This window comes from Neovison vison, chromosome 1, assembly GCF_020171115.1.
Source record: "Neovison vison isolate M4711 chromosome 1, ASM_NN_V1, whole genome shotgun sequence".
NCBI lineage: Eukaryota > Metazoa > Chordata > Mammalia > Carnivora > Mustelidae > Neogale > Neogale vison.
Window position 1 is genome coordinate 70,877,434 of NC_058091.1, and position 27,408 is coordinate 70,904,841.

Below are 27,408 nucleotides of genomic sequence, written 5' to 3' on the forward strand. Positions count from 1 at the left end.
CATCTAGGTCAGTCAGAAAACAATTATGCCTGAAATATATAAGGGGTTACAAAGGTTTGTTTGTTTGACTTGGCTCGAACTACCTTTAACTGATTCAATTCTCTTCTTTCTTTTTGCTTGTAGAGGCAAAGGATCCTTTGCTGATTTTTGCCCGTCTTTAATAGCAGATCATTAAAAGATGCTGAAGTTACTATTTTTGTTTTATTACTTTCCATGCTGACATGTGAATTCTACTTACCAATCTGCTTTAAGAGCAAAGATTCTGGTAACTACATGTTTTTGAACATTAAGCACAACAAGGCAAAACTGCGCACGATGAGTGCAGTGAATTTTCCAGTTGGGTTTCTGCATGGCTGCTGCAGGGTCTTGCTCTCAGTTAAGTGGCAACTATTCTTACTAGATAAGATGCTATCGCTCTCAGGAGTATATCTGCATTCTACTAAAGGATTCCAAATGGCTAAATCCTCATGACCCAGAGGAATAATTCTCTGTGGATAAATTTCAGACACCAATTAGAAGTTCAGAGAGAGAAACTGCTTAGGGACAAGGAGCCCTACCATGCACCTCCCCCCTACTACTTACTGCCCTGCCTGTTCTTACAGCTGGCCTTGAGAAATTCATCTACAAATACTAATCTGCCATTTTACAGAAAAATTGGGCAATGGCACAGTTTCTAAAGCTTGTTTAAGCAAAAATGTCTTATGGATGACTACAGTATTTCCAAGAGGGTCTGTAGACACTTGGCCTTTCTCCTGTAACACTAATACTTTCTTAGGCTGGTCCTTCCTCTGAATCTCCTTCTCTTTCTCGCCTGCCATCCCTGCACATAGCAGTCTTCACGTAAATGCCAACCTATTTTCAGACACCTGAAGCCCACGTGACCACTACTTCCCAAAGCCTTCTCGATCCCTCTAGCTAAAATAATACCACCTCTAAATTGCTCTAATATTTTCCTTGTATCTCTTTTGTTATGAAAACATCTCCTCCCTTTAGACTGTAGCATAGCACTGTTAAGAGCATCAATTTCAGTATCAGAAAAGCCCAGCTTTAGATGCAGTTCTGCCAAAATCTTGACCTTGGGCAAATGCTTTAACCATTCTGGGCCTCTGTTTTCCCATCTGTAAACTGACAACAGTGCCAGGAAATACCTCAAAAGGATTAAATAAAAAGATGCAGATAAAGTGCTCATTAGAGAGTAGGTTCTCTATTCTTTCCACTCCTGCACGCAAATGAAAAGTTTTTGCACTATTTTATATAAAGGTTGGTTAATTCAGGACGAAGAGGGGCAAAGGGACCCAGCAACAGGAAACAGTATACAGACCAAGGTTTGAAGCCTGTTGATCAACTAGCTAGTTGGCCTGGAAGGGTAACAAGATGGCACGGAAGAGTGAAATGAGAAGCAGCTGGAAGAAAGAAGGGGCCAGATCACCAAAAACTTCTGAGATAAACTTTGCCATGAAAGACAGGAAACTGCTAAAGGATTTTAAGCAGAAGAGTGACACAACTTGATTGGCCAGCAACATTTTACAGAGAAACATTCTTTCGAAATGGCAATAAACTGAAACATATAAAAACCTCTTCCCATCATAAGAAACTGACTTCTGTGTATTGGCTGACTGTATGGACTACATTAATCTGAGCAGGCTGTCTTAGGAGAGCCTTGTTTAGGAGGAAATCCACATGGCTATACCCGTGAAAAAAACAGAAGCTTCAGTAATGTAAGATAGACAAGGCATGGTGTCAGAGAGCAAATCTCATGCTATATTCAAAGTTCTTTTTAATATGTCTTATTTTTGTGAAAAATCAATTTCTCAATCAGGTCTCTTAAGCGACTCAGATATTAATATCAGGAACAAGTGATTAAGAAACCCTAAGTAACATAATCAACTGGCTTGTCCTTGAATCTCTTCAAGTAAAAATGGTTATAAAGTAGGAAAAACAATTTTTTAATTATTTTTTTTTTAGAAGTGGGGTTTCAAACTGTCTACAGTATATATAGTGAGTTGGATACATGGCAATTACCCAGGTAATTAGATGAGCCTAAAAGTCAAATAAAATAAACCAGATTATAATACCCACTAAGTGGCTTAATTACCTGATTACCTTAATAAAAGTAATAGGCTAATTCCTAAAATCCATTGCTCAGAAAACCTTCAGGCAATTTAAATTTCTGAGGGAGGAAAACTTCTCAGGGATAGAAAGTTCAAAATCTAACTGAACAAAAGGTATAAATTTCATCATCTACTGACACCAAAATAATGCAACAAAAATGTACAAGGAAAATATAAGAATAAAGCAATAAAAAAAAAAGGCAGCTTACATAATACATCACAAAGCCAGAAAAGATACAATTTGTTAAATGTTTTCCATGTTACTTTTTTCAATCCTTATAACCACCTTGTGACATAGATTCTATTTCCTCATTTTTTGGATAAAGATTCTGAAACTTAGGAAATTTAAATAACTTGACAAAGCTCATGTAGCTACTATGAGGCTGACATTATGAGCGTCTGGAACAGTTTTTCCTTCTCACAAATTTCAGCACTCGATTCCCATCATATCTAATCCAGATGAACATTTGGAGACTGTTAAAGCAGATAAAATCCTTAGTATTCATTTAATTCCTTATTTCACCAAAAAGGAAACCAGCCCAAAGAGACTAACTGACTTGTTCAAGGCCATACAGAACTAAAACTAAAACCGTATCTCCTTTCCAGACTTCACTGAACCTCACTGCAGTAATTTTGTTAAGCTAAACTCAGATATGTTGGCACACTGCAGTTAATTCAACCTAACCCAACTAAAATCTAAGTACTTTTCCAATGACAGACTATTCAAATCTCACCACTGAGGATGAACTAGAGTGGACTTGGCTGAGATACTTGTCAAGTAGAAACTAAAAGGTACTGGATTCCAGGAAGCCACTCTGAGGGGGCAGGAAAGTCTATTCAAGATAGACCAGAACACCGAGCACTACAGAGGAAAGCCAAGCGACAGCCAGTTAGGGTGATCAGAAGTTCAAACACCTGAGTGACCACGTACAAACACAAAGTCTAAAAGGCCACAGACAGGTTCAAGGTCCCAGAGATAGGACTAGAGCAAAAACACATTAAAAATGAGAGCTGGGAGTGACTAGCCTCCCTGATGAGCTTGCATAACTATGTTTCGCAGGGCAGCAGAGGTGGTCCTGCTATGGGTTTAGGGAGACTTGAGGCAAAGGGCAAGGTGAGCACACAGGAAAGGAACAGGCTGAAGCGTCACTCTCTGAAAACAGTTCCCATCTATATAAAAAGCAACTTGGTGTACAGCACGGACAAGCTTTTGAACAAGTGATTATATAAATAAAAATCCATATTTACAGTATAAATAATTTAAGGGAGGAGAATAGCCCTGTCTATTAAATATTTTAACATTATCCAGTTTTAAAAAGAGAAAACTAGGGCACAGGGAATGTGGTTATTCATTTAAAGTTACAAAGTTCATGACTACAAAATACAGGAAGCTAGGTCCTCAAAGCCTACCATTTCCATATTTATTGTCCATCATGATGAAGTCAAACCTGGGATGAACCTCTGGAAGCTACAATCCAACTTCTGCAAAATAAGCAATAAGCACGTATTGCCAAAACACTCCCATCCACCACCACAACTGAGAAGACTTCTCCCAAGTCGTCAGCATTTCAAATTGTCTTGAAGATTTACTGTAGACATCTCAGCATCACATGGAACATAGAGTGTTTGCTTAATGCTTTTAATTCTTGTTTCACATGTGTAGTCAAATTTATTTTAATAAATACATACAGATGCACACACAGATAGCCGTATCTAATAAAGCCAGCTTACCTTTAAGTCACTTCCTGGTAATGTGCCTACTCCATCTTTCCAGTCCATAACACTGAATACGTCAAACTCTTGACCACTTGCGCTAGAGGCAGATTCAGTCATGATTTATTTTTGAAACTGGAAGGGGGAAAAAGGCATGTCATAAATATTCTACATACAAATCAATTTTTATTTTAGTGGTCATTGCCTTGGTTTCCAAACATAATTTTCTTGATCACAAATCCCATACCCATAGAGCTAGAAAAAAATGCTTCAAAAATATCACTTTTTTCCTAGCGCAATCCCTGGTAAATTATAGAAGAAAAAATATTACTAAAATTTATAAATTAAAAAGTGTCAATTTTTCTCTTCTTAAAAAGGAATTCTGTTTCACAGCATATTCACCTAAAATAAAAAATGATACATATAAATAGAATTTCTTGCCCACTAACGGGTTTTTTGTTGTTGTTGCTTTAAGAAAAGCAAGAAAAGAGAGTGGGTATAAAGGATAGAATCGATATTAAATGTTAATAAATAAAATGAAGCCATTTAGATAAAAAATAAGAAAACTGCAATCCATTAAGACTGTCATCTACACCAGTCAATTAAGTTTGCTGTATCAATTCAATGAATTCACAGTGTAACCGATTCTTTCAGTAAATTGATTAATTTAATTCAGTTGAGATGTCTGCCAATTTGATGTTCTGGAAAATAGGGAAGCAATCTTTAAATACACAGCAAACACTAATAATAGGGTTTTGTTAAGATAACCAAGTCAGTCTGAAAAACAATCTGAGGGGTTTGAAGTGGTGGGGGGGTGGGAGGTTGGGGTACCAGGTGGTGAGTATTATAGAGGGCACGGCTTGCATGGAGCACTGGGTGTGGTGGAAAAATAATGAATACTGTTTTTCTGAAAATAAATAAATTGGAAAAAAAAAAAGATAACCAAGTCAGCTAGCTAACTGTGATAATGCTTTTAATTTGCATTTTTTAAAAATTATAAAATTTTTCCATAATCCTATTGTTAGTGGTCACATTGATACTGTTATTCCAAGACTGTTGTGTATGTGGTATGAGATTTAAAAAAGTAAGTAATTATGTTGGTGTCACTGATATGCAATGAAAGATGGTTAAGTCCTAAATTTGAATGGAAGTATCAGTATATATTCATAATGCACTTTAATATTTTAAAAATATGTATATTTTCTAGCTTTGTCTGACAAAATCTAGAAACCACCACCAACCAAGAGTATGGAACAGCCAAGTGCTCAGACTGTGGTGTCTAAATACCATTTCTCTCAGGTCTTCCCAGTGAAGGGGCTGATTTCTGCTCAGTGGCAAATATGCAAGACAAGTCTGGAACTGGTCAAGAAAAAGCAAGGAAGCTATCAAAGACAACAGAGGTCATATCAAAAGAACTCAGAAGCCAACTTGAAGAGGCTCCTGCTGGACAAACTAAGGATAAGATTCCTACAATGAACTGAAACACATTAAATGAGTTTAAATCCATGAGTTCATACTGATATTGAAAATCAACCAACTGGGCGCCTGGGTGGCTCAGTTGGTTAAGCCACTGTCTTCAGCTCAGGTCATGATCCCAGAGTCCTGGGATCTAGTCTCACATCAGGCTCCCTGCTCCATGGAGAGTCTGCTCCCTCTGACCTTCTCCCCTCTCATGCTCTCTCTCAAAATTAATTAATTAATTAATTTAAAAAAAAAAAAAGAAAAGAAAATCAATCAACCAACCAAGAACACCTCCTTGATCACCTTTTGAGACTACAAGGAAACCAACTCATCATCTGGAAAAAGAAACAAGGATTTATCCTGCCTACATTGCATGAGACCCATGCAAACTGTATCTCAGGGTAACCAAATCATTGGTGAGAGTAAGTTTCAGTTTAGAAAGAGTTCTGCTAATAAAGAAGGAATAACAGAACTGAAACATTTACCATTTTCAATCCTTGAAAAATGAATGGCTTTGGCAATGGCCAGCGATGACCACTAAGAATACAAACCCAACACCATCTATCAAGACATCTTGCCAAGAAAAAAACAAAATCAAACCTTATCTGATCAAGTCTATTTACAGGAAATACCAGAGACAAAGAGACATGTTAAATCACACCATGAAAATACATAGGGAGTAAACTTCTGACTGTCAGAAACTCCTGGGGCAACAATCCTCCCAAGTGTGGTCCACAGACCCTGGGAGGCTGAGACACTTTCTAAAGGCCCAAGAAGTCAAAAGTACTTTCATAAAAATACAAACACATTATTTGGTTTCTTCACAATGTCAGCATATGATATCTGCATCTGTACACAAGCAACAGTGGGTAGACCGTTGGGGTGCAAAGTGGTAGGAGTAGTCATTGCGTCCTTTACCACTGTGTACTTATAGGAAACAAACACCGGTTTCACTAGAGATCATCCGTGATGAAGTAAAATGACAACTTTCATTAAATCTTGATATTTAAAAACACATCTTTTTAACATTCTGTGGGATAAAATGGGAAGCGCACATCAAGCCCTTGGGTGTGTCAAAGCACCAAGGAAAAGCACCTGTGAACTGTTTGAGATGCAAGCTGAACAAGCTGCTTTTCCATGTAAGGCCATTTATTTAACAAACTATGTTCATTTGGGTTTGGATATCTGGCAAATATTTTGTCAAAAATAAATGAAATGAGCCCGTCAACCTCACGGGAAACACTGACAACATTTGTTGCTGAAGATACAATTTGAGCATTCAAGGGAAGACCATGATTTTGGAAAACATGTACCCTCCACCATGGGCTTGACAGCTTCCTAAGAGCTAAATACTTTTATAAGGAGATGGGTGGTGATATTCATGAACAGGATTTTTAAAATATTTTATATTTGACATATGTCAACATTTGGGAGAACTGCATAATTCAGTGAAACAGTATTTTCCCAATAACCGTGATTGATGTCACAAAATTATGCATGGAAAGGATCCTTTCAAGTGTAAGACAGACCAATGGATTTTAATGTAACACAGTGTGAAAAGTTCATTGTTGGGGTTTCGAATTGCCCACTACTGCAACTTACCTTTAAGAAACTACCACTTGTTAACTTTTGGTGTAGTATCACAGAAGAATGTCCACCGTTAAACGAAAAAACTTAAAGTACTCCTTTCCCTTTCCAACCCCACATCTGTGTGAAGCAGATTTTCTTCATACGCTTCAACAAAAACAACATATTGTGATAGACTGAATGCAGGAGCCGATAGGAAAATCCAGCTATCTCTTATTAAGCCAGACATTAAAGAGACTTTCAAAATGTAACACAGTGCCACTTCTCTCATTTTCCATGATGGAAACTATGATTATGTTTCATTAAAACTGTGTAGACATATATTAACATAATGGGTTTGTTATTGTTATTTTTATTTTTAAGTAAATAGTTTAAATTATGTATTTTAATTCTGAACACAGGAAATATTAGTAAATATAACCCATACAAACAATAGCTCTTTGGAGTTTTTAATCATTCTCAAGAGTGTCAGAGAGATTTGAGGGCCACTGCTGTATAGGATTAAAAACTTGGCTTTCTGCCACACAGACACATACACATGCACAAGGCCAGGAGTAAAAAAATACATGGAAGAGGAAATCTGAAACTTAGATTAAGAGATTTAAGAAACATATTAATAAATCACAATATCATCATTCACAGATCTCGTTTGGACTCTGATTTAAACCATTTCTTAAAGAAGATGGCAAAAATTAGACAGGAAGGAAAACATGAATACCACCTAGCTATCTGATGATGTACAAAAATGTTGATTTTTCAGGAGGGATGATGATGGCATATACTTTCAAAAGGGGACTTTATCCTTGTCAACTGAAACTGACAGATGGAATGATTAAGATAGGAATTTGCTACAAATTAGTCAAGAGGGTGAAGTGGTGAAATAAACAGGCAACGTGCTAGTAATTCTCAAGAAATCTTAAGGGCCCACAGCAGTTTATTATACTACATCTTTCATTTAGAAGTGCTTGAAAAATTCTATTTTATATTCTATTTAAATTCTATTCTATAAAAGAAATATATTTTAAATGCAATCTCTTTAGATACATAATACACATTTATTTTTAGTCAATAGAAAAAAACTGTTTCTTTGAATTATAGTTGGCTTTTGTTGAAGTTTATTGGATCCCTCCATATTCTTTCTTCCTTTGTCCCCTTTAAATGAGCCAATTTCAAGTGTTACATATTATCTACTTCTGATAATTTCAAAATTTATACAGTCTGAATTTGAAGAAGTACTAGATTTCACTATCATTAGACTGCACCCTTAAAACAGGAACTAAGATGTGAAGGCCTGAAGAAGATTAATCTAAGGAACAGAGAAGACGTTAAGTGAATTAAGACCTGTGCTTAAGCACTCGGTGACTTCTACCTCACTAAACAGGGATCAGCAACAAAATCCACTTCCCTGTGAAGCGTTAGAGGAGTGGCAACTTTTTCTTGATAGACCGTAGAATTACAAAATAATTTTTCCCCCTGGTGGATAAACTGGGTAACACCCGAGTGATCCATAGAAAAGGACTGTTTTCCTGCTCTTTCTCTAACTACAGTTATCACCAGGTACTACAATTACACCAGTCAGACATACTATATGTACTTTAAAATTTATTAATTCAATCTCAACCTCTTCCAGAAATGGAGTCAAAGCAGCAATTTACATATATTATTTCATTTATTTCTTGCTCACAAAAAGATCGATTCTAAAATTCCTCCGGTCTACACTGAAGAAAGTGACTGGCAGAGCTCAGGAATTTACCCAAAACCATATCTGGTGGCATGGTCAATATCTGAAACCAGGTCTAATTCCAACCATGGCCTTTTTTTCTCAACCACTGTCTTGTCTTTGTCTCAGAGTCTTATGCCTCTAAGAATCTGGCTAAACCTACTTTTCCCTAAGTTACTCCTTTAGACATGACAAATCCAGAAACAAATTTACTAGGGCTGAAGTTCTTGATTTATGTATATCAGTGCAATGTGTATCCTTTTAATAAATATCTAATACATGCTTATTAATAACAAAGTGTCATTAAGACACATATACAACAGAAATAGAATTTCAGTCTTTTTCCACTTAAAAATCATAAATGCATAAAATTCACAACGACAAAATCCTGTGACTAGGAGAAGGAATAGAAAACAGGAGAAATCTAAAAGTTAGCACTGTACAAAACCTGAAGTAAATGCTCATGACACATTTTTGGAAATATTTAGAATTTACTTTTGTTCCACAAAACATCGGTAATGTGTCACACTCTACCTATAAGCACATAAAATTTACAAAAATTTCTATTCATTGTTTCACTTTAAGGTTTGTGAACACTGTATATAAAATATGATAGCATAAAAGATTTACCATGTGTTCTTTCCCCTTATCTGATTTTGAAGCCAAGTAGCTACTCACACTATCACAAGAAGTCTGAATGGCTCGGACACTGTCTATCATCTCGTCATCAGACAGAACAGCCATCAACCAGTATTATTTTAACAGAAGCTCCTTCTTCATGACACCCTAAGTCTTCCTCCCTTGTTTTCTTTCTCCGGAAGTGCATACTTGCATACATACAAAGTCCTTTCATTTCAATCAGTTGGGGTCCTAAGAATGAAGCAGCTTGTTTAAGAACTTAAAATGCTTTGTTTTATGTTTTCTTTAACTATCACCTGGTGCTATTCCACAACTCCATGTGTAACCTTTATTCCATGGACCATAAAAAGCAAGTAGGTAGTAGAGTTACTCACAAGGCAAGTCACAAACAGCGTTTCTCATTCTGCAGAAAATCTCATCCCTAATCTCTTGTTAATGATGCTGAGATTTCCTAAAGAAGCATCTCCAAAGTGCACCATGATGGGTCCTCTGCACTATCAGCCAAGATCCACCATTTTCCTCTAAACCTCTTCTAAATCCTAAGAGTCTCCCAGCCACTGGGGATGTCAAAAAAGACCACTGTGGGGTTCACATATCCAGCAAATACACCACTGCAGCTTTTGATCTTCTGATTCCTACTAGCTTTCCTATCATGACTAGAAATGGCTGAAATCAAGCATTCTGATGTCCAAGGTGCTTCTACCAATGCCCACTGTTAGGAACCGATGACTTTACTGAAGGCAGAGACCATTACTATTGACACCAATTCAAACGTATTAGACTCCCCAAGTCCCTCTTTGGTGCAACAGTTTACTTTAGATTTTACTCATTTTTATGACAATCTTGTTGCCCTAAGCCTCCAACAAAAGGGCTGGAGGACAGATTAAACGACATGCAACACTGTCCTCAGAACTACCTTCTGTATCTCTCTCCTGCACCATTCCTTGCCTCTAAACCAAAGCTTTGCAACTTATCTTTCCCTTGGGACACTGTAAATAAATGGATGAATGTGCTCAGTCTCTCACGTGAATAAATCCCTGGAAGCCTCAACCTACCATACACCACTAGTTTTCAAGAAAGAGCAGGCCATGAGGAGATTAGTTAATATCTTATACTTGAAAATTCTATGTTATGAGGATATGGGGAAGCAGTCCCTCTCGTGCATTGATGGTGGCATTATAAATGAAAACAACCTCTCTGGAGATCAATTTCCAAGAACAGACCCTCCAACTCAGCAGTCCTACTCCTAGAAATTTATTCTATAGATACTTACACATACGAAAGAAGGAAAAATGTAAAGTGTTATTCACTGACTACAGGTCTAGTCGTAAGGTCAAAAAATTGGAAACAATCCAAAAGTCCATCAATTAAGGACCGTGGCAGCACATCCATATGGCATTTAATGCCATTATAAAAAACAATGAGCTCTTTACGTTGTGATACAGGAAGAGTTCCAACACAGGACTAATACTCTAATTTTATGCCAAGTATAAAAACTGTGTCCTACTGCTTCTATAAAACAAAGGATATACATATGCTTATTATATAGGCAGACATCCTCTCTGCAAGCATGCATCAGAAACTGGTAACAACAGTGGCGGCCCTCAGGAGGAGGCAACAGTTTGCAGCAAGACAGCCACGGGAGGGAATCTGCTCTCTAGACATTCCTTTATACCTGCTGACTGTTCACATTTTTTTAAGAGAAAAAAAATATAATGTAAAAAATGTTTCTAAACCACTTCTCATGTCAATTCAGAATAGATCATGTAACGAATGGCAGGTCTTCCCATGAAAATATTCAGTTTGTGATTGCTGCCAACAACGGAAGCAATAGCAGAGAAGTCATTAAGGGAAGTCAACTTCCCCAAAACTCTTGGGTCATTTAAATAGTAGGTATTTAGCTATATATGCAAATGCATCAGCTCCACAGATGGATGAGAAGAGGAAGGTAAGGTTCACTTCTCCCCCAACTCGGGTATCAGAAATATATAGTAGATCACTGGCATTCACGGATTATTTATGGCTTCTATTGCTCCTGAGAGGCATCTGAAGTTCCTGTGACATTCAGGACTTTGTTATCTTTCAGAGACATGACTCTGAATGAGACATACCATGAAGCTGAGGGGCAAGGGGCAAGTCACTTGGACCAGTCACGGTCCAGAGATGCTCTTAGGCAGAGTACTGAGTCTTAGTCTATGGCCGCTGTAAAGAAAGAGATAAAACATTGTTTCTTGTTAAGAAATGAAACAAACAACATTAACTGCTAGTTGATTCTAGTGTTTATGACAGAATGAGGGGAATATGGAAATGTTTATGAAAGCGCTAGGCCTAGCCACAAAATAGAAGTTTCAGATAAATTAAAGACTGAAATGTCAAATGCAATGATGACTCAGACACATTGTGTGAACAAAACTACCAAATGCTCCAAAAGGAAATAAGTAGAAAAGATGTGTGAATTTGTTTCAATAAGTGCTCCAGACAGTACAAAAATTGCTCATCAAGCAAGATAAGTAGTTAAGGTCTAGAGAGATGATTTACATTTTTCAGTTATACTTTAGTAATCTGAAGGAAGGAATTGTATATTACAATGATTTTTTTCTCAAGTTGAACTGGCGATTGCCTTGGGATATATCCTTCACAAATGTCAAGAATCTGCCGTTATCTTATTTTGACTGGAGATAAGCAGTCTGTGTGTCCTTCATAATCCCCCCTTCACACAGTCCCTTCATTCACATCTGCCACTGGTGGATCAAACAAGCGGCGGCTCCGAGAGAGGGGCATGGACCCCCCCAGTGCCAAGCTCCTATGGCAGAGTCAAGGTGAAGAACCTTTCTAGCACTGAGACGAAGACGAGAGGCCCTCGAGAGATAAGTCACCCAATCCAGGATGCTCAAAATCAAGTGAAAGAGTGGCCACTACCTAGAAACCAAAAGTTTGGATCTACAGATAAAGTGAGAAAGAAAGATTATTAAGAAAGGGAGCTCCCTGTAGCTGGACCATTCTTGCTCAAACCCTGGTTTCAAAGAATGGCTAGTTAATGTTCACTAAGAGCAGTTAAAGAGTTCAAATAATCTTACAGTTGCTTCTCTTAGAGTTACATTTTATAGCTTTATAGTTAACCAGTGTGTTCTTCAAAAATACGGTACAGAAGGATACGGCCGTGAGTTGGGAGTGGTTATAAAATGGGGATAAACATCACCCCAAAAGCAGAATCGGGTTAAAATTCTCTCATTCAGATGAAAGAACTGAGATACCAGCACCTGGTTTTAATCAGTTTGGGCAAAAAGGACAAGCTGTCTTTTGCAAAGAGTCAGGAATGCAAACCCTAAAAGCATCATCATGAATCAAACAAAATAATTCATCCTCAAAACCTGCCGTGAGCGCACCAGTTCCCTCTTCCATCCCTCACCCTTTCCTCAACCACTGCCTTCCCTTCCTCCTCTCCATTTCACTTTGCAAAATCCGACAACTGCCCACCCAGTAACCTCAGACCGGTTAACCTCTGGAAGTTTCAATTCCCCCACCTAGAAAGGGTGGAGAAGGGACCCTATCTTCTGTGGACAATGGTGAAGATTCCATGAGATAAATCGGTTAATACCTTAGCCTCGTGCCTATCACGTAGTAAGCAGTCAATAAAATGTTAGCTTTTTATTATAATTATCTGGTTTAACAATTATTCGAGCTCTCGAGTGACCTTAAAAATATCAGACAGTGACTTTTCTCTTATTTAATTGTATTTCTGTAGTATCTCTTAACGGTAAGGCACCTGTTCAAAATCTAAGTATCACAAGACTCAAGATCACTCCATAAAAGCAGATATTTTATTGTTCATAATATCTCATGTTTACATAGCTCCAGAAAAGACTACTAGCTCTTTTTATACCTCTTCATGCTCTTCACCTATTCTGCCCATCCCCCCTCTGCCCTCCCCTTTGGCAACTAGCAGTTTGTTCCTTATACCTGAAAATCTGTCTTTTTATTTGTCCATTTGGTTTTTTTTTTTTTTTTCAGATTCCACATATAAGCAAAATCATGTGGTTTCTGTCTTTCTCTGTCTGATTGTTTCACGTAGCATAATTCCCTCCAGGTCCATCCACTTGCGGCTGAAGGCAAGATCTCATCCTTTCTTAAGCCTGAGTAATACTCCTGTGGTGTGTGTGTGTCTGTGTGTATCACATCTTCTTTATCCATTCATCTATGGCTAGACACTTGGATTATTTCCATAGCTTGGCTATTATAAGTAATGCCACAATACACAGGGATGCATATATCTTTTCAAATTAGTATTTTTCATTTTCTTTGGATAATTAACTGGTAGTAGAATTACAGGATCATACAGTATCAGTATTTCTATTTTTTAATGTTTTGAGGAACTCCCATACTGTTTTCCATGACGGAGGCACCAATCACATTCCCACCAACAGCGGGTGAGGGTTCCCTTTACTCCACATGCTCACCCAACACTCGGGATTTCTTGTCTTTTTCACAGTAGCCATTCTGACTGGTATGAGCTCTTATCTCATTGTGGTTTTGATTCACATTTCCAGTATGGTGGGTGATGTCAAGCATCTTTCATTTGTCCATTGGCCATGTGCAGGTCTGCTTTGGAAAAATATCTATTGAAGTCCTCTGCCCATCTTTTCATTGGATTGGGGTGTGTGTGTGTGTATTGCATTGTGTAAGTTATTTATATACTTTGGATATTAACCCCTTATTGGATATATCACTTGCAAACACCTCCTTCCATTCAGTAGGATGCCTTTCTGTTTCATTAATGGTTTCCGTTTCTGTGTAAAAGCTTTTTATTTCGTGGAGTCCCAGCAGTTTATTTTTGCTTTTGTTTCCCTCGACTATCACCCTTCTTCAAAAGCCAATACTTCCAGTGACAGAGAAGGCTTTGCCATAACGGGAGGGAGCTGGGCCTGAAGGCCAGGCTCTCTCTGCCTCCATGCTGGTCTGACCACACACTGCAGGCCAGGCAGAGGCTTAGCAACAAAACTAGATGAAAGGCCAGGGCAACATCTCCCAGCCTATTCCTCAAAACACAGCCTTTAGGAGACCATTTATTCAGGGCCTGTGATGCAGTTGTTTTGTTGAGAGAGATGTGAATACCCCGGGGGTCTTCAGGACACGTACAGCGCACGTCAGCAGCACTGTGGCATCTGGTAAGTACTGGCCAAGCCAAAGCTTCCCACGGTCCCCTCGCCTTGTGACTCTATTATCACAGGGCATCGAATTCCATGGAGTCCTCTATCCCCTGCCCCCGGCCTTTGGGAAAATGCTGAGCTATGGAAAATAAATTCAGGAAATAACATGAAAGTAGGGAGCATTTTACAGGAATAAAACGGACTCCTCTTCAGGTTAGATCCAGCTACAAATGCTACCTTTGGATCTAGTTCCCAACCTGCATCCGAGGGGTGAGACTCTTAGTGTCTTAGACCGGAGAACGCCCTCCGGACATGTAGTCCTTGAAGTCCGGCTAGAGAAAGTGATCCTGAGAAAGATACAGCCTCTGACTCCTCAGGCCTATCTACCATTTTCTGACTTACTCTCTGCTGGCCTGCACCCTTGTGACCTCAGCTCTCTGAAGTACACAGCCTATAAGGGGCAAACACACATGCTCACAAATACACAGCTACAAAAGGGTGACCGGCCAAAGGCAAAAATCCTAATATACATGAAGGGGATACAGACAGACCAGAGCAGAGAGCTCTCCTCCATGAGTTGCCATTTATTTTAAAGGATCTCACCAACAGCAGCCGTTTGACCCTCACGACTACTCTTACGACTAATTCCATTTTACAGGCAAGAAAATGGAGGTCATGCAGCCAAGAAAACTTTTGTCTCCCAAGACAGTGGCCCTCAGACTATCCCACATGGCCCGGCTTGTTGCATTTTAGCTAACAGAAGCCAGTCTAGTGTGAGGGTGATAAGCACGGGCTCCGGGGCCACAGCACCTGGGTTTGAGTCCTAGTCTCCTATTTTCCAAACTACTGCATAATCCTGGGCAGGGTACATAACCTCTCCTGAGCGTTAGGCTCCTTCGTCAATAAAATGGAAGGGGAATATCTACAGAGTTGTAAAAATCTGTGTTTTGATCATGTGTGCTAAGAGTATTTGGCACATGGTAGACATGCAGTACACAGAGCTGTAGCTATTTTGAAGAAAACAAAACAAACCGCACTCCAGTGTCCACGTTCCCTCCAGGCACCACTTTACCCAGTATCTGTAGCATACCAGAGCACAGGAATGATAACTGCAAAGGCCGAGACCTCTGCACCACAAAGCCCTAAGTGATATCTCAGGAGTCCAGAGGTGAAGGTAAAGAAAAATGGGATGTTAGGATCAACGGTAAGACTCTGGATTTCACGGACATGGAAAATTTCAAAATGAGTTAGTTTTAGTTTTGCCACATTCTTATAAAGAAAAGAATGTTATAGCAACCAAAAAAGTCAGAAGGACATAATCTCTAAATGATCACCCCAGAGTAGACCACTGGCAACCTTATGGGTATTTTTGCTGAGGAGGTACAAAAGCTTCCTCACATACCAACTGCGGTTCCAGGTCTTGCAAAAGGCCAGTAGGAGAAAGACAGACCAGAGCTAGGGATTGTCCCAAAGGAACTAGAATAAGTCCCCCTCTTTATAAGAACTGGAGCCTGTGTATGTGATATGCACCAGAAGAGAGACTTTGAAGAACAAATCTATAACCTCATCACAATACTTCTGACAGTGTATCATGATTATCTACTTTGACCAGGCTTTGGAGGAAAGGGACCTTGACTTATTCATTTCCTTATCCCTTATGAATACCTACTGTAGGTATCAATAAAATTTATTAAGTGAATGAATTAAAAAAGAAGGGGAAAATGAAACAGACTAGTTGTGGGTGGGAATTAGGGAGAGGGGAAATCAGAAAAAAAGATCAAACTAAGCCTGATGGTGGTATTAAGGAGGGCATGTATTGTGTGGTGCATAAACAATGACTTTTGGAACATTGAAAAAAAAATTAAGTTTTAAAAAAAGATCGAATTCATTTGTCCATCTATCTCATATTCTTCAGTGACATTCTAACTCACAGCTAGGCTGCTAAGTATTCACTTGCCTTGTTGGCAGAAGCATAACATTACTGGCTCCAAGAAACCCTCCTTATTTAAGTGTCAGTGGAGGACACATCAAAAGAAGTTAAACTCAAACCTCTTAAGCAGGCTTATTCAATAAGGATAAGAGACAAATCTAAACTCACACTTGAAGCATCTCTCAACAAACACATATTGCTACAAAGAAAAATTTTCCTTTCAAATCAAGCATGAAAGATACCAGCTTCGATATTCTACTCGCCCGCCTGATAAGAACTCTGAATCACACACATACTGGAATTGAGATCCTGTTGTGGAAAGATGTAAAATTTTGCCCCCAGGGCCCAAGTTCATAGATTTTAGGTAGGCAAAACTCTAGATCATTTCAATGGAAGAAATGAAATCTCAGGACTGTCAAGAACAATCTTTGAGAATCTGGGTCTTCTGTCCACATCTATCCTTATTTGGTAGATGACTGAGTGGCAACTAATCCCCACTTTCTCTAAATATAAAACTGAGGGACACTTGGGTGTCTCAGTGGGTTAAGCCTCTGCCTTCGGCTCAGGTCATGAACCCCGGGGTCCTGGGATCAAGCCCCACATCAGGCTCCCTGCTCAGTGGGGAGTCTGCTTCTCCCTCTACCTCTCCTTCTGCCCCTCCACCCCAACTTGTGTGTGTGCACACACTGTCTCTCTCTCTCTCTCACTCTCAAGTAAATAAATAAGATCTTTAAAAAAATATATGAAATCGATTATGGGATAGTTCCTTCTTAATTGATATTTTCTCAAAACGTATCTCCTGGTCGTATGCTAATGACAATGATCCTATTAACGCAGCTATGGTTTATCTGATTTGCTACCTTTTCTGCCATGGAGATTATACACAAAGGGGTAGTCACAGAAAGCAACCTTTACAAAATCTCAACTTCCTGCCTTCCCGCTTGTTACTGTAAGAAGGATGAATTATTTGAGATTCTGTGGCCTAACCTACTTACTTCCTCTAAAGGAGGAACAGAAAATGAAATATGCCTTTCAAGAAAAAAAAATGTACATAGAAAACGAAATCACAAACTGACATTAACAGGCTTATGGCATATTTAATATACTCTCATCAAATGCTTTTATTGGAAGTTCACTTTTAGTGTGGAGGGCAACATATCTCGATTTGAGGCAAAAATATCCTGACAAGTGCTATCATATCATCAACATCACTACACTAATAGAGTCATAATAGAAATTTTACACCCATTAAGGGGACTCAAAGGGCATAAAAAGAACAAGAACCTGTCTGACACAGATATGTCCATGCTTATGCAAAATATGCAGAAACTCAAAAAAGAAAAACTAAAAGTAGTATCTTGTTCTTTTCTCTTATTTCATTTCATAATTTTTAAATGCTAAAAGTGGGATCTTTTTTCTTACTCGCTTCATATTTTTATAGAACACAGAGCTAAAATTAAGAGATTTACACTTGATTTCTCTTTTGTATCTAATAAAGTAGATGTGACCAGATTTTATTTCACACGAGTCAAGTCTATAGGTTTATCTTGATAACCATTTGTAGCTAAACTCCTTATCAACAGATTGAACAGCTAGGCCTCAAATCCACCAAATAAGAACACAAAGCAAAAGGGTGAATTATTTCGACCGCTTAACAACCTGACCACACTGATCTCTTAGGAATTTCAATTCATGGTTCAGGGTTCAGTCAGTGTAACAGATGAAGGGAAAATAATCAAATGACTTTTGGGGCCTGAGCAATCCTACTCAAAATGTTCTACTACTGAAGGAGTTTAATGTTACAAAATTACACGTAACATAAAGCTACCGTCCAATCTTAAAACAGCCTGCCTGTAGCACATGCTCAAAGAAGTTTATAGAGACAGAGCTCCCTTAAAGGAGAAACCGTCTATTACCCTATGATCAATGTGCGCAGGGGTGTCCTTCTACATCAGACTGAAGCTCCATCTGATGGACCATAACTCATATACGAGAGATACTACCTGACTCCCACTGCAGAACAGAAACAATGAATAAATAGAGACTCTTCCCTTCATCTGGCAAGCATGAGCATACTCTTCTGGTTAAAGAGTATAACAGTTACCATAGCACTGTTGTTGAATGTATTATTAGTCATATTTCCTGTTTTCTTTTTTTTTTAATTTTGATTCCAGCATTCTATACTCAGCCCTGCCCCCCTACTTCTCCCCACCAATATCTCTATACCTCCATTTATTTTTCTTCTTCCCTTTAATAATCCTGCTTCTTGAGAAAACTCCATATCTTTTGTGTTCACTTTAACACATTTAGGTCCCATCCTTTCTACCGACTGAATGATCCACATTTTGGGGGAACTAACCCTACTGCCTCATCTAGTCTCTTCCTACAAAGAACAAGTGAAACCTTTTTCACATATTCTCATATTAGGTATGAGAATTACCTAATCTGAGTTATGTTTTCTTAACAGTTTATAATCATTTCAAGGCCATGAGCCAGACCAAGGTGTTTCTTTCAGTATAATTCAGTAATTGGTCTTTTCCCAATTCTTGCTTTAAAAAAGAAAAAAAAAAAGGGAAAGGGAAGAGATAAAGTTTTCTTCCCATTCTTTTTTCTGATACCTGTTTGCTATTGCTTATCTTAGTAAACCAATCTATAAAAGTGAGCACATTAATCTGGAAATGTGTTTTCTTAAAAATATTCTAAGAATTACTTTTTTTTAAAAAATGATTTTATTTATTTATTTGTCAGAGAGAGAGAGAAAGAGCGAGCACAGGCAGACAGAACGGCAGGCAGAGGCAGACAGAGAAGCAGGCTCCCTGCTGAGCAAGGAGCCTGATGTGGGACTCAATCCCAGGACGCAGGGATCATGACCTGAGCTGAAGGCAGCTGCTTAACCAACTGAGCCACCCAGGCGTCCCTAAGAATTACTTTTTCAAAAATTAGAAACTAAAGACCTAACAAGATAATCATAAGCCAGTATCAGTTTCCCTGGTCCCAGCCCTTTCAAACTGTATGATATGAACTTAGACTATTACTAAGTATCTCTGAGCATCAGTTTGCTCTAAAAGTAAAATAATACCAACTCCTCAAGGTTAGGGAAAGTGTTAGAGATAATAGTGCAGACACTAGCACCTGGGAAGACAGAAGGCACTTAGCATTTGTTGGATATATAAATAAATGAATGAATGAATCAAAGAATATAAAGCGCCTAGCTCAATGCCTGACATTCAAAAGGCACTCAATATACAATCACACTTAATAGAGCAACATTTGGCAGTGTTTTACAGAGGGCGCCCCACCTCCCAGGTCCTTACCATAGTAATAGGTTCAAGGCCACAACCAGTGGTTCCACCAGAGTACTCACTGTGCTCATCTCTACCCTTCTGAAGCAGGAGCACTGAATGGTGGCTTTGTTTTGTTAGTCACCACTGTACTGTACGAGGTGCGGGTTATTTCCTCAAATAGAATTACGAACACATGGAGGCCAAGGTCTGCTGCTTTCCTTGTAATGCCCTAACCCATTCATTCATTTGACGCTGTTTTAAGTGAGGATTGTGAAGCACTCTTCAAATGAGACTTCCAAAACCTAGGTGCTCAATAAATATTTGCTGATTGACACAAACCCTGGATTACAGGAAGAAGAATAATAAAGGAAGCACTTTAACTATTATGTATAATACACATGTAATTCCTCCATCACTTTCCAAGTAACCAATTCCAGGTCCACTTTTAAGGAAGCTCTCACCCAAGATCACCCAGCTTCATTCGAGTTCCTCTCAAAAGCCCTTGTTCTTTCCCCCAAACCACCCTGTCTCCTCAATGGGGAAATTTCTTATATGTCTTTCACATTTTGACTTCATAAATCAAACTCGCTTACATTGTAAGGGTACCTTTTTCCTGGTGTTTTGTTTCATCTACTTGCTGTATAGCTGCTGCTACAATCAGTACAAATTTAGTACAAATATGCCACTATTTACTCATGTCCTCACGTATCAGTAAAATAATTTAACTTACTGAAGGGACAACCTGAGAACATTACCGTTGGATAATGAGATCCTTTACAAAATCTATCTTCTACAGATACCCTGAATTTCAAGATGTCATATGCAAATATACACACATACGAAGGTATAAATGTTCTCTTTAAACACAGTGTCCCCCAAATTCTTGTGAGGAATGAATCCCTCAGTGGGAGCAAGTAGAGCAATCTCCACCAGAAAGTTATCTTTGTGAACACACTAGTCAACGCAGAAAAGAACTGCCCAAACCCATTACCGTAACTGGATATACAATTCAGAAATTTCATGATCCTGGATAAAGAGCTTCATATTAACTTCTGAAGACGAAGCATTAAGAAAGGGATAGAATATTGTATATACAATTATACAGCACTGTCCTCTTCAGTGAACCCAGGAATCTGTTTCCTGACTCACTGGCTCCCAAGAGCGCAGGGTCCCTTGACCAAGCGGAGCTGCTATATTCTTCTTAACAGCTCAGAGTTGTGTCCACTCCTGGGGTTATGGTCCAGGGAACTCAGGGGCAAAGACCTAGTCTTTTGGTGTTCAGCACTATAAGAGCTCCACAAAAACTAGTTAACTAGGGGTACCTGGGTGGCTTAGTGGGTTAAAGCCTCTGCCTTCGGCTCAGGTCATGATATCAGGGTCCTGGTATCGAGCCCCACATCGGGCTCTCTACTCAGTGGGGAGCCTGCTTCCTCCTCTCTCTGCCAGTCTCTCTGCCTACTTGTGATCTCTGTCTGTCAGATAAATAAATAAAATCTTTATATAAAAAAAAAAACAACTAGTTAACTAGTAGAAACATTATAAGAGGGATCATTCAAGTTACTCATCCTCCAAACCCCAAAGGTACCCTTTTTCCATATTACATAAAGTAACTTCTCTTATAAATTTCCCATCTTAACTGCATCTGCAACAAAAAGCCTTAATTGAAATATGTGTTCTTAGAAATAAACTACCAAACAAACCAGGAGAAACTATTCAAGAACCAACCAATGAATTCAACAGGACACATATTTCTTCTTCCCCTACTATTGGGTTTTTGAATTCTTGAAACAGTGATTGGATAATCTACAAAAGAAGAGAGATGAACTAAAACTTGTCAGGATTTGTCAAGTTCAGTATCAGCAAATTGAGAATGATGACAGTCAATCCTTGCGATTGTTTTTTTCTATTTAGATAATAGGCAGTTGGTTATAATTAGAATAAAGTAGCAAAGGGGTCTAAAAAGCATTAAGTGGGGTGTAGGGGAAGTCCTGCATGGACTTTTCCCTAAATCCACAAGCATCTGCAGGACCCATTTTCTGACCCCTAGAGTATAAATCTTACCACCCCAGTTAGCTATTTTCTCATGCTCATTTCCCAGCAGACTCACACAACTAAAATATTAATTACAGCACATGAATTCCCCTCACACCAACCCTTCTACTTTCACTACCCTCCCATTTCCACAATTAGGCATCATTTTTAATTTGACTTATTTCACTTACTCCTACCTTTTAAATGACCAGATTGGGATAAATACATTTCAGTTTATATTTAGCATCATGTTAAAACATGGTCCCTTCCTGCAATGAGCCAACACTATTAAAGATAAACTATTTTTTTCCTAAAGAAAAGAAATATCCCCCGGAAGTACTGTGACAAGGCCACATAATATATATACCAGAAACCAATGTCATCATTTCAGCCAGGATTTAAATCACTCTGTTCTGCCCTTTACAACCTACTCCCTGCCCTTCACAAAACCTGACTAAGGTAAAATGGTAATATGACTACCAAACATTTGAATATGTCTTTATATTTCTCAAAACCTTACTTAATTTTATCCTTTTAACAAAGGAAGTGAGGCAAGCACTGTTGCCCCCATTGTCCAGATGGAGAAATCTAGGCTGAAAGAGGTAAAGTGACTGATAAAATGTGATACATTTAGAGGCCAAACTGTCTTCTGATTCCCACTCTAGCACTCTATCCACAGCCACACTATCCACAGTGAAAAAAAGAGTCACTGTCTTCCACCCGGCATGTCCAAACACGAAACTCAACACCCTAGGAAACATCTTCTACTCTGCTTATACTCTACTTCCATCTGCATGATCTTCTAGGAGTTATTCTCAGCCCACCGTCTCTGTTGCATCACCAACATGGACCTCATCTATTTATTTCACTAATTACTCCACTCGAAACCATCCACAAGCAGAAAATGACAACGAACTCCTGTTAACAATCACTTTTACACCAGTAATTATTCAGTGTTGACATCTAGGTCATACCTATCCTCATTCTAAGATACCCCAATGAGGATTATTAGTCTTACTCATAAAAGGTAGGTCTAATTGATTTTGTTTTATTTGTTTTTGCTTAACAAGAATTAGCAACTCCTTTAACACTTAAGACAGATCAAATAAAAAGAGGCAAAAAAGGAGAGGAAAAAAATTAAAGAGAGAAGGGGATTATAGGTATAACAAGAAAGCCCTAGAGTAGCACAAATATACTTTGATGGTTTACCTACAGCAGGCTGCCCTCTTTGCCGGAGAACAACCTTTGTCCTGAAAATAGGCCCTGAATTACTGGAGATAAACCAGCAAGAACCCTCCAAAATTACCATAGGGATCTTATTAGACAACAGCCATATATTCTGTGGAGATAGTTCAAAAGTTGACAAGTCTATGTTAATACACAGGAAAAGTCACTACAGCCCTTTGACATGATATTTGGCACAAGTGGGGCCACACTGGATTTAAGCCACAAAAGTTAAATCACTTAAATACCCCAGAGCTCTTGTTATAAATTTCACCTACAAAATTTTAACAAGTTCCAGAATCTTCCATATCACTGGGTTACAACAGTTACATTAACTTACAAGTGCTTTGTTCTAGTTTTCCCATTTTTTCAATTCCAAGGAATAAAATTATTTACTTTCAGCAGAAAACAGGTACAAATGAAATGCAAATTAGGAATCTAGTAAAGGAGGCAGTACATAAATTATCCAGGACAATCTCAGAACTTTTCCTACTGTTTTACTTGAGCCTCAATCACACTTCACATCAAGACTTTCATGCATTCAAAGCAGCCACCACAAAATGATGCTTTTCTGCCAACACTGCCCCACATTCTCCTTCCTGATTCCCAAGCACAGCTTTTAACGTTTGCAAATATACCACACAATTTGTTTCAACAAGCAAATCTTACCTAGTGGTGGTGAAGAAATAACTCTCCAGTGGTCTTTAGGATTGCTGTCCACCCCCCAACACTTCTCCTAAAGGTCCAGCACTAACTGAAAGAGTGGAAAAATAAAATCAATGCATTGTCATTAAAAAAGCTTTCAAGTCCACAATTAATATGTTAAAATTTTGAATCACTGACTTATTGCATAATTTCACACAATACCACTCATAATATTAAAAATAAACTAGTTCTGGATGAGATGAAATGGGTCTTACCATTCTTACTCCCTTATCCTAAATTCCTAAATTAAAGATCTCCCTTTATATGAACAATACATGAAAGTAACAGGGATCATTTGACTCGACTTTAATTTTTCTCAGCGCTTTTATTTTTAAAATTAAAGTTACTCCTCAGAACAAACACTGGCAAATGAACAGATATTATGTAAGCAATTTTTCCCCATGTATGTAAATGTTTAAATCACAACTTAAACACAATGTATTCTGAAAATAATGTTTTAACCAGTGAAACAAAATTACACTCTTAGAACTAAAAAGGACCACTTACTTTATGACTATATATAACTGCACGGTTAAGAAACTAAGTACCAGTCTTTAATTGTATTTACCAGAGAATAAAATGGTCAGTTTATATAAAAGACAAATTTCAATCACACGTCTCCTTCATTTTTCTCAAAGTTTTAAACACTTGGCATTTTTATTAACATTCCAAATGAAATGACCTGCTGTGACTCTTGATTGATTAAAAACAAAGACGATGATAAATAAAGACAAAATGTTTCTAACCCAGTTACGGACCCATCTCAGATCCCCGGATAAAAGCAAAGCGTTTTTCCCATATAAACGCAGAGGGATCGATGCTACAGGCGCTGGATCGTCAGAACTTATCTGCTCTCCAATTTCCTAAACCTTCTATTTGTGATCGGCATCCATTCACACAACATCTGGCTGCTCGCTCAGGTCTTCTAATTACTTCCACGTCTGAACAGACTACGTAGCTACAAGCAAAGGCCAAACTTTGCTCTCGGCCTTCCGAACTTAAAGATGCGTTTAACCACTAGAGGTCTCCCCTTGGCCAGTTTTGCATGTTCGCTATTTTGCTGCACTTGAAACTTTCCGGAGAAATGCTCTACTCGAGTCAGTGTTTTTCTAAAAACTTGCGCAAAAATCCACGCGACCGAACTAGCCAGTACAGAGACTCTCGGGCTCCACAAACCAATAAAGATATCACAAACAACGCTCTAGGAAAATCAAAATTAAAATTCGACGCACTCGCCCAGCCCTCGCCCGCCCCCCCCACCCAAAATCTTATTTCTCATCTCAGTTTCCCTTAACTTAAACTTAGAACAATTAAAAAATCTATTTTTGTTTCTGTAGACTTTGAATGATTTCTAATGCATTTTTCTGGCGGTGGACCCGAGGTGGGAAAGGAGCGGGCCAAGGGATGCAGGGAGGGGGAAGGGCCGTGCTCACGGCGCCCGAGGAAGTTGCATAAGGAAAGAGACTCCGTTTTTTGGGTCCCCTCAAAAAATCGGCGGGGAGGGGGAGGAAAAGGAAGCGGGGTGGGGGGGAGGCGGGGAGGAGGGAAACTGAAGCGACGTTTACCTTCGTCTCCCCGTGGAAGGGTGGGGTAAAGGCTGCGGTCTCCGCGACCCCGGAGGGCGGCTCGTTACCCCCACCTCTCTCCGTGCGCAGACGGACAAACAGATACCCTCACCCCTCCGCGGAGAAGGCGGGGAAGAAACCGCCTGCTTTTAAACTTTCTCTCACGGTCGCACTGTGGGCCATGCTTTGACCAGAAAGGGGTGGGGGGGGAGGTAATCAAAAGGCCTTTTTCTTTAAAGGTAATTAAAGTTTTACCACCAGCACAAAAGTTGCGTCCTCCCCCCGCCCGTGCCACCGTGCCCCCCCACCCCTCCAGGGCTCACAAGTTTTCCTCCCTGTCCCCCCCACCCGCTCGCGGGGCGCGCGGCGGATGGCTCGGCTCCTGCGCTTCCCGATCCCCACCCCCGCCGGCCTCTACTTCCCCCCCGCCCGGCCGCCGCGGCGCGAGGACGGCCCGCCGGGCCCAAGACGCGAGTGTGCAAAACCCATTATTCCGGAATGGCACACGCACGCGGCGCGAAGCGGGCGGCGGCCCGACCCGGACCCCACTCTGCCTCCCCAATATAAGGGCGGCGTAAACAAGTTGCAGGAAAAGCAGCCCCGTGCCTCCCCCCGCCCGCCCGCCGCCCCGGCGCGGCCGCCGCCGCTGCCCGCCGCTACCGCCGCCGCCGCCTCCCGACACACGCCCGCGCCCGCACCCTGGCCGGCGCGGCTCGGCACCGAGCGGGGCGAACGCCGCGACGGCGCGGGCTCCCGGCCCGGCCCGCGGCCCGCGCCCTCCCCCGCGCGGACGGCCGCGGCGGGCCCGCGCCGCCTTGCTTCCCGAAGCACTTTCCTGCCTCGGGCAGAAATAAACCGGAGGGTTTATTTTTGTGCAACTTTCCCAAAATGGCGGAAATTGGAGCTGATCTATATGAAATTCTCACACAGTCGGTTGGGAAGGGGGAGGCGGCGAGGAAGCAAACGCAAACTCTCGGCCGCCGAGCCCCGCCGCGGGTCCGCGAGTGTGTGCGTGCGTGTGAGTGTGCGTGTGCGCGGTGGGAGTCGGGGAGGCCTTTCCGCCGCGCACACACACAGCACACGCCGGGGAGACGCGCCTGCACATTCAACCAGTCCATTCTCCGCAGCCCGAGCGGGGAGAAAGTGGCCCGGCCTCTTTTCCCACTGCCTCGGTCTCCCGTACTTGTACTTCTCGCGCTCGCTCGCTCACTCGCTCGCTCTCCGGTGCGCGCCCGGCACAAAGGCCACACGGGCGGAGGGGGCCGCAGGGGCGGCGCGCGGGGCTCGCGCCTCCCGCCGCACGGATCCGCCGCCCCGGCCGCCCCCGCGCCCCCCGCCGGCGCCCCCCGCCTCGGCGGCCGCGCTCGCCGCCCGGGCTGCAGCTCCGCGGCGCCCACTCGGGCACGCACCCCGGCGGAGCCCGGCGCCGCCGCGCTCCCCCACCCCGCGCCCGGTGTCATGAAAGCGACCAAAGTGACAAGCTCGGGGGGCGCGGGGGAGGGGGCCCACACGCATCCCGCCGCCTGCGCGCCGGCGAGAGCCCGACGCGGCCGCCTCGCCCCGGCTCCCTTCAGCACGGCCCCCCACACCCTTCCCCGTGTGCGCGCAAAGAAAAAAATACAAGTCTCTCCTCCCCCCATTTTTTCCTTTCTCTTTTCTCTCTCTTTTGTTCCTCTTTCACACTCGCACTCACTACTTGAGAGTGAGATGCCCAGAGACTCCCCCTCCAGCCGTTTCCGAGTCACTTGCCCACTTTTTTCCCCGGGATTAAGTTTTCTCCTCTTTCCCAGAGGCGCAGAGAAGTGGGGGAGAAACCCCTTCTGTCCTTTCCCCTCCCCTGATCTGTTTCACAAGACGAGGGTGCGCTTCCTTCTCTCCATAGGTCTCTTAACTTTCATCCTCACCCAGAAAAATAAATGAATGGCTTTTGCACGGACCAATCTTCTGATTAATTAGAGATTAGATCCGATCAACCGCTTCTTACCCCCAAATTTTCTCTTTTTTTTTTTCTCCGTCTCACGAGTAGTCCTGACAAATGGTCCAGGGCTGCGGGCGCAGTGCGCATGTGCGCGTAGAGTCAGGGCTGGGGAGAGGGGAAACTGCGCTGGTGCTGGTGCCGCCGCCGCCGCCGCCGCCGCCGCCGCTGCCGGGGAGGCTCGCTCTGGCTTCCCTGTTACTGCTGCTGCGCCTTCGCCGCTGGAAAGCAGCAATAAAGCCGCTTGGCAAATGCAGCTGCCCGCAGATACTGTTTCAGGTGCATCTTTTCAGTATCCTTGTCACCGCCTCAGAGC

At 41.0% G+C, this 27,408-nt stretch overlaps 1 protein-coding gene across 3 annotated transcripts in view; it reads right to left on the reverse strand.

The window, feature by feature from the left end:
* L3MBTL3 (L3MBTL histone methyl-lysine binding protein 3) overlaps positions 1–27,195 on the reverse strand; it is a 111,781-nt gene extending 84,586 nt beyond the window's left edge. For 2 of the 3 annotated variants that reach the window (XM_044249087.1, XM_044249070.1), the window contains exons 1-3: positions 25,118–25,421; positions 23,517–23,601; positions 3,843–3,959 (exon numbers count right to left, since the gene is read on the reverse strand). In XM_044249087.1, coding sequence (XP_044105022.1) covers positions 3,843–3,944 — 102 coding nt within the window. In that variant the 5' untranslated portion in view covers positions 3,945–3,959; positions 23,517–23,601; positions 25,118–25,421. Of the gene's footprint in view, positions 1–3,842; positions 3,960–23,516; positions 23,602–25,117; positions 25,422–27,101 lie in introns of those variants that run through there. The other variant, XM_044249080.1, reaches the window with a different exon arrangement.
* Positions 27,196–27,408: the final 213 nt, after the last annotated feature.